Source organism: Chinchilla lanigera, unplaced genomic scaffold (assembly GCF_000276665.1).
Source record: "Chinchilla lanigera isolate Chin_1 unplaced genomic scaffold, ChiLan1.0 scaffold00011, whole genome shotgun sequence".
NCBI lineage: Eukaryota > Metazoa > Chordata > Mammalia > Rodentia > Chinchillidae > Chinchilla > Chinchilla lanigera.
The window spans coordinates 9,461,350-9,468,881 of record NW_004955412.1 but is presented as its reverse complement, the minus strand read 5'-3'; the positions used below and the strand labels follow the sequence as shown (position 1 = coordinate 9,468,881).

Sequence of the window (7,532 nt, the reverse complement as noted above, 5' to 3'; positions counted from 1 at the left end):
AGGTGGTTGAGTGTGTTTTTGGTTGTGTCTGTTTCTTCCAGTCTGTTCCATTGATCCTCAGGCCTGTTTTTTAGCCAGTATCAGGTGTATTTTATGACAGTAGCTTTATAGTATAATTTCAGGTCAGGGATTGTGATTCCACCTGACTTGTCCTTGTTGCCCAGGATTGCTTTTGCTATTCTGGGTCTCTTCTGGAAAGAACCAACTTTTGATCATTGATTCTTTGTGTTTTTTTAGATTCCAGTGCATTAATTTCTGCTCTGATCTTTATAATTTCCTCCCTGACATGAGCTTTTGGCTTAGCCTGCTCTTCTTTATCTAGAAGTTTGAGTTTCACCATTAAGTTGCTTATTTGCACTTGTTCTGTTTTCCTGATGTGTGTATTTATCGCTGTAAATTTCCCTGTTAGAAGTGCTTCTTTTATGTCACATAAGTTCTGGTATGTTGTACTGTCATTATCATTTAATTGTAAAAACTGTTTAATTTGTGCAAAAGTTTCAGTTCTAATATTTCATTGCTGATTTTTTGTCTAGTTGGTCTGTGTTTTGTGACAGTGGAGTATTGTGATTCCCCTCAGTCCAATTGTATTCATGTGTATTTGATTTTTCATGTCATTTACTGTTTGTTTTATATATTTGTGTGCACTAGTATTTGTTGCATATATATTTATGATTGTTATCTTTTCTTCTTGGATGTAGTGGCCTTCTTTATCTCTCTTAATTAGTCTTGGTTTGAAATTCACTTTGTCTGCAAATAGAAGAGCTACTCCTGCTTTTTTCTGCATTCCTGTCACATGGAGCATTGTTTTCCATCCTTTGACTTTCAGTCTATGTTCTTTTAAACTAAATGTGTTTCTTTTATGCAGCACTTTGTTGGATCTTGCTTCTTGATCCATTCTGCCAGCCTGTGTCTTTTGATTGGTGAATTGAGACCACTAACTCTGATGGTTACAACTGATATGTACTGACTTATCTTTGTCATATTATTTTCCTTTTGTTGGCTGCTCTTTTTGTTCCTTCCCTCTTTTTAGTTGTTTGCCTTGCCTTGTGGATTCCTTCTGTTGGGGTTTATGGAGTTGTAGTCTTTGTTATCTCTTTCTAGGGTGTCCTTGAAAAACATTTTGGAGTGCTGATTTAGTGTTCATAAATTTCCTCAGATGTTCTTTGTCATGGAAATACCTTATGTCTCCATCAGTTTTAAAGATTCTTTGTTGGTTACATCAAACTGGATTGATCACTGTTTTCCTTTAGAACTTGAAATACATTAGTCCAAGCTCTCCTTGACTTGAGGATTCTGCTGAGAAGTCAGCTGTGATTCTGATGGGCTTTCTTTTATAGGTGATTTATTTATTTTCCCTAGCAGCTTTTAAGATTCTATTCTTGTGCTGAGTTTCCGCAATCTTGACTATGATATGCCATGTGGGCTGTAGATTTTTTTCATCATGGCCAATTGGAATTATGTATCCCTCACTTATCTGTATGTTAAATTGTTTTTCCCTACTAGGGAATTTTTCTGCCATGACGTCTGTGTACAGTTCTTTTTTTTAATGTCATTTATGCTATCTCCTGCTTTTTCATTGACTCCAGTCAACCTTATGTTGGTCTTCAGTGACTCATCTAGCAGCTGCTGGATTGATTTCTCGTGGTCCCTTCCTATTTTTAAGAAATCTTTCTCTTCACGGTCGCTAACTGCAAGCCTGTCTTTTGTATTTCAGATCCTGTCCTCAGACTAGCTTACCCAGCTGTGGATACTTTCAATGGAATTTTTATTTTACTGGGTATCTGCTTGAATCTGCCTTATGGATTCCATTTCTTTCCTATGCTGAACATTCATGGCTTCCATAATTTTCTCAAGCTCCTCTACTTTTTTGTCTGTATCTCCTCTAGAGTCACTAAGCATGCTTTTCCTTGTGGACACCATTTCTGCTCTTATCTCAGAAATTATTTCTGATTTGACTTTGTCTAGAGCCTCATTCAATTTCTTTGTTTCAGAGAGGCCAGGTAGGTGGCTTTTGGATTATCTGATACCATTGTCCCTTGGGTTTGCCTTTGGTGAACTGTATATCTGGGTTGCATCTTCTTTAAGTATCTTCTCATTTTCTTTTCATTTTTTTAGTTTAATTCCTAGGGTGATGCTTATAAATTGCCTATGTGGGCTGTTTTATTGCTAATATTTAGAACTCTTAGGAAATGACTTCTCCAAGGTACCTTCCAGGTGTAGCTGGTTATTGTGTTTTGAGTCTGTTGTAAGATCTTCTCCAATTTGTTGGGGATGAGAAGTTGGTCCCTGCTTGGCTCAGCCCCTGGTTCTTTGGCACTGTATCACAATATTTTCTGTGAACGTTTGTCAGTCTCAGTCTTGGAATACCAGGAAGAATAGCTGCTTAGAACAGTTATGTCACTTTTGGCTGTGGTGGTACCATCAGCAATGAAAATAGCATCAAACACAGCCCACTAGCTAGTGCAGTCCTTCATGTTACTGCCCCTCTCTACTGCTGCATCTCTGCATGGAGGCCTCTGGGGTTGCCAGCAGTCACTGTGTGTCTGCAGATTTGAACCACTCCTCTTGCACAGTGAGTCCTGTTTCAGGGAGAAGATGTTCCTGCCTACCTCCTCCTTCTTTCTTGAAGTTTCTTTCCTCATTCTCTCTGTGTGCTTCATTTCATGCTTCTGATCCTTTCTTGGTCCATGGGACCCAGTTCCCTCCATCTTGTCTTCCTAATGTTGCTACCTTCCAGCATCTGGATGGTGCCTCCCAGAAAGGCTCTTTCTCTGTTGCTTACCACTTCACCATCCTGGTGTTCCCCCTTCATGGTCAGATTTTGTAGCTATAAATTATTTCATTTAAAAAGTGTTCTAGCTTCTTTTCCATATATTTATAAAGAACGACTGCTTACTGTGTTTGATGCAACATTCTGGTCACTTTACCTCTTTTTTTAAAAACCCTAATCATCTATTTCACAACTCTTTGCACTACACTCATTTTATGGAAGAGGAAATTGAGGATGAGGGAAAAAGTATTTTGACCAAAGTTATTCTATTAAAAATGATGGAAATTGATCAAAAATAATACTTTATTTGTCTGTGTTTAATGTCTATATCTCCTATTCCTCTTCTCATGGTGTTAGTGTTGTATTTATGAAATATAGCAAGTATTTTGCCTCACCAGTTATTGGAGTGTAATATCAATGAGGTCTACAAACAACAAAACATTTTATTTTTTTCTCCAGTCACATCAAAGACCCTGGGATGAATCCCCTTTGATAGTTGCTTGGACAGATAGCTTTTCTTCTAAGTAATTTTAAGGATTGTGAAGTCCACTGCAGACTAGTTTGAATCTTCAGTCTTAGTTCAATCAAACCCTTTTACCCTCTCTTTATGTGAGTGAGGTCTGGGTCTGAGGTATTTTGAATGCAATGCAGAGAAGATATGAGGTAAGTTTTCACTCCGCTTCTCCAGGCCACATCATTCTGGGTCCCTTCCTCTTCCTATGTGCTATGTCAGGCCACAGTGAAAAAGAAAATGGCAGGAGCTTTTTAAATTCACTAGCGGTGCAGTTATGGGCTCTCCCTGACAGCTCCTGAAATCCCAGCATCTGCCCCTGAGAACCACACTCCACAGTCTTGCCTGTGGAATTCCAGCCTTAGGACTGGAAAGTATCAGGCTGACTGGACAACTTAAGCTCGCCTCTCTTTGGTAGCATCTCCCTAAGTCATGGGAAAATCATATTTTTTTGCCTTGCCACATGGTGGGCCTGTAGGTTACTTTCAGTTTTGTTTTATTTCTTTTCCTTGTCAGAAACTTTCTCTAGAATATTTTCCCTCTTCTCAGTCAGTGGTGAGGAGATGATCAGGAAATCCAGTGCCTCAGCAGATGTTCACCCACCCCAATTGTGTAAGCTATGGACTGCTCTTCCCAAATGGGCTTCTACAGGGAGTGCTTTGTTCTGTCTTTATCTCATAGCAGAAGGGAAAAGTGCAGCAACATGCCCTTTCTAGGCCAGCTCTTCTGAGAATTTCCAACTCATTCTTTTGAGGATTGGTTTGGTTCTTTCTATTCCTTTGCTTCTGTGAGCTGTTCTTGGGATAGTAGTGGCAGCATCTACTTAGTTACCTCTTAAATCCTGAAGAAGAGTTCTGTTCTTCTTGGCTACTCATCTGGCACATGGAACCCTTTGGCTCAAATTGCCCATAGCATTGATACCTTATCTGTCATTTAGGGGAAGCTGGAAAGTCCCAACCAACACCAAATGACACCAACATTGTCATTGAGTCCTCACAGGAACTGTAGGAGGTACCTTTGTGATATGAGAAAGGAAAGTTACACTAACAGTGATGAGGTCACTTGTCCAAGGTTTGACAGTAAATGGTAAGACCATGGTTCAAAATGTACCAGGCTCCAAATGCTGCATATTTATTTTGAAATTATCTATGTACCCTAGTGCCATCTTCTTCACTGTGGTAGAGGTTAAAGCATGTTTATTTTCAACACAGTGGAGTGACAGTGAACCATATTAGTACCATTAATATTTCTTTTTCTGGGAAATTTCCTTATGGAAACAGATTACCAGCCGTAATGAAGTTTTCAGGTAAGAATACATTAGTTGCACAAAGTTGATACATATTTTTATTCTCCTCCTTTTTGCTTTTCACAAGCAACTTTTTTATGAGAAGATATCTCCAATTCGAGGGCCATCATGCTAATACTGATGGGAATGGTGGGTTATGCCAGAAGTATGTCTGAAGGTTCAGTTATTTTAAAATGGGGTTATGCTCAAAGCATAGATTGTATGTGCTTAAATGTGTGTGCATGAATGCATTTGCAGATGATCTCAAATCTTTCCCCATATGTTAATTTTATTTTCTTCTTAGTTACAGGGATGCCGAAAAGAATTTCCACAATATCTCTAACAGATGCTCCTATGCAGACCATTCCAACAAAGAGGATATTGAAGATGTCTCAGGAATTCTTCAGTGCACTGCTAATGTACTCGGTATATTAACTATCTACTTTTATGGTTGAAAGAGAAATGAAAGAGAGGAATGTAAAGATATAAGGGCTTAATTTTCTATTCGAGAGAGACTTCGAGAATATGGCAAATTGAGACCAGGACCTTAGCATCAAGTGATTTCATTTTAACACTCTTGAAGATGTCTGAGTGGAAATTATATACATGCCATTTACTTGCAAATTTAAAAATATTGTAACGAAATGCTTTTCTCAGTATTCATGATAGTGTGATAAGCCTCATATAATCTATATTTCTCCGGTCTTTACTCTCAACTAGAAAGGACAATCTTTCTGTGCCTCAAGGTCACACTCTCTTATTTCTGGGAGGTCCTGCTTGGGGCTGGAGAGTGGCTCTCCTGTACTCATGAACGGAATCCTGCTGTTTCCTTGTGATGCAGGAAGCCTTGGGTTGCTGGTGGTTGTGGTAGTGGGGAATGACAAATCTTAGTGATTGCTTGCATACAGAGGTGGTCACCTCACCTCTCCTTCAGAGTCAGGTGATGGACATGAGAGCAAGCCTGTTTGCCTGTCATTCTTTTCCTTTATGGAAAGTACTTTCCCCAGAGATACGAGTTCCTCCAGTAGATTCTGGGTGAACTCTACCTGGCACTATGAGTTACCAGGTTTCCTCAATGTGTCTAATTCCCAGAAGGAGGCCACTTTTACACTCAAGCTGGTATTCCAGCTACCAAATGACCTCCTTTTGGTCCTACATAACTTTTTGTAAATGCAAAATACTGTAGTAAGCAAATGGATCTTTTGTGAAAGGAGGCATAGGTAGATACAAGTGGTTTGTCTATAATAGGATATAAGACAGTGATGGACAATGCAAAGAAGACCAAAGATTCATTTGCCTCACTCTTACTACAGTTTTTGGGGCTATCAAACAACAGAAGCAAACCTTATTGTTCAAGAAGATGAAGGATGAGAGTAATAGGAGATGCAGCTCGACATTATCTAAGAGTTGATCAAAGTTTTCTGATTTCTGCCTTTTCAGACTCTTGGTGTATGATAATTTTCAAAGGGTAGGGCAAGATGATACCTCACAAAGAGAGATGTTTCAAAATCTCTGTGGAGGGATCTTTAATATTTTGAAAAATTGCTGCCTGTCCAATTTCTCAATGTTTTCTTGACCTTTACATCTTCTTTCCTTATGTTCTATACCTTGAGAATTGCCGAGTTAGGAGGAGTAGGAGGTGTTAAGAGATAATGTTCATGTAGGCAGTGTGAAAGGCATCTGAGCCGTGAGTTGTAAATGAGCATGCAGAATTCTTACAGAGAAGAATCCCTGGGCTTCACAACTTAACATGGTCACCATGAGGGGAGGCTGGCGGCCCAGCACAGCTTAGCTGCTCTTCAGAAGCTTCCAGGAGATACAAAGTAAGCAGTGAGAGAAGAGAGCAGCACGCTGTGATATTAGGGAAACCTGGTGATAATCAGGAAATAGTAGTTTTAAAAGTTTATGATTTAGAAGATCTGTCTCTCTCAGAAAAGAGGTAGTATATCTGATTTTTTTTCCTCTTTTAAGTAATGATTGGTGTTCTCAAGATCTTAAAGCATGATTTAAATCTCTGGAGAATAAAAATAAATGTCTTCCACTTTTTGACCAGCTGTTGGCATAGACCCAAAGGACAATATGCTTAAGAGGTAGCTGTTCATTTCTGAGCAATGTCCTTCCATAACTCTTGAAATGTGGACTCTCTGAGGATAAAAAGATAGCAGCTGTATTGGTCATATTCAGTGAAAGCTTTGCTCTTAACAAGTCACTGAGCTATGATTAATCTTGGCTTGCTAAGATTTCATCTTTCAAAAACATTATATGTAAATTCTATTTTGTAATAATTTATGAAAAGGAAGAGACTGGATAGCTCGCTGGACAGCAAAGTGCATAAGAAGAAAATCAGAGTGTTTTGGGGGAGGGAATGGAGAATGGCATGGAGGAACAGAATTTCACCTGGGTTAAGAAAAATTTTTATGTCTAGGAATCTTCTCTGTGGATGCTCCAGGGTAATGGTCCAAGTCTCTGATTTACATTCAGCACCTCTGGGGAATATGTTTAGAACATGTATTGATGGATTCAGATTGGTGAAGATATGCTTCTTTTATTTTCATTTACAGTTCTGCATCAGGAACTGGAAATGCACTTGCTTATTCACTTATTTGTGTGTTAATTATGCTTGATCTACTCTCAAAAAAGATATGAAGTCATAAGCCAGAAAATATGATCATAGCAACAAACATTTCTATTTCCAAAAGACCATTTCCATCTGTTTAGCATAAACTTCAGTATAGTTTGATCATTTCCTGGGGGGAGTCAGGTTGAAATTTGAGATTAGGAGATAACAGGAAATGAAAACAGGGACCCGAAGAGAGAGAGTGATTTGAGGGAAGACCATGAAAATTTCCATGAGGCATTTATTTTCTCACCTCCTCTAGAGGATGCTTGGGAAATACATGCTCATGAAGTTGTTCATGCCTCTCTGGTCATTGGAAAGAAAACTTTGCCCAGACATAATTATATAT

The 7,532-nt window shown here is 38.9% G+C and overlaps 1 protein-coding gene across 1 annotated transcript in view; it reads left to right on the top strand.

Moving 5' to 3' along the window:
- Positions 1–7,532, top strand: part of Gucy1a2 (guanylate cyclase 1, soluble, alpha 2) — a 262,305-nt gene that overhangs the window by 11,452 nt on the left and 243,321 nt on the right. Inside the window, exon 3 of the mRNA XM_005378617.1 lies at positions 4,871–4,992. Within this exon, the coding sequence (XP_005378674.1) occupies positions 4,871–4,992 (122 nt within the window). The remainder of the gene's footprint in view (positions 1–4,870; positions 4,993–7,532) is intronic.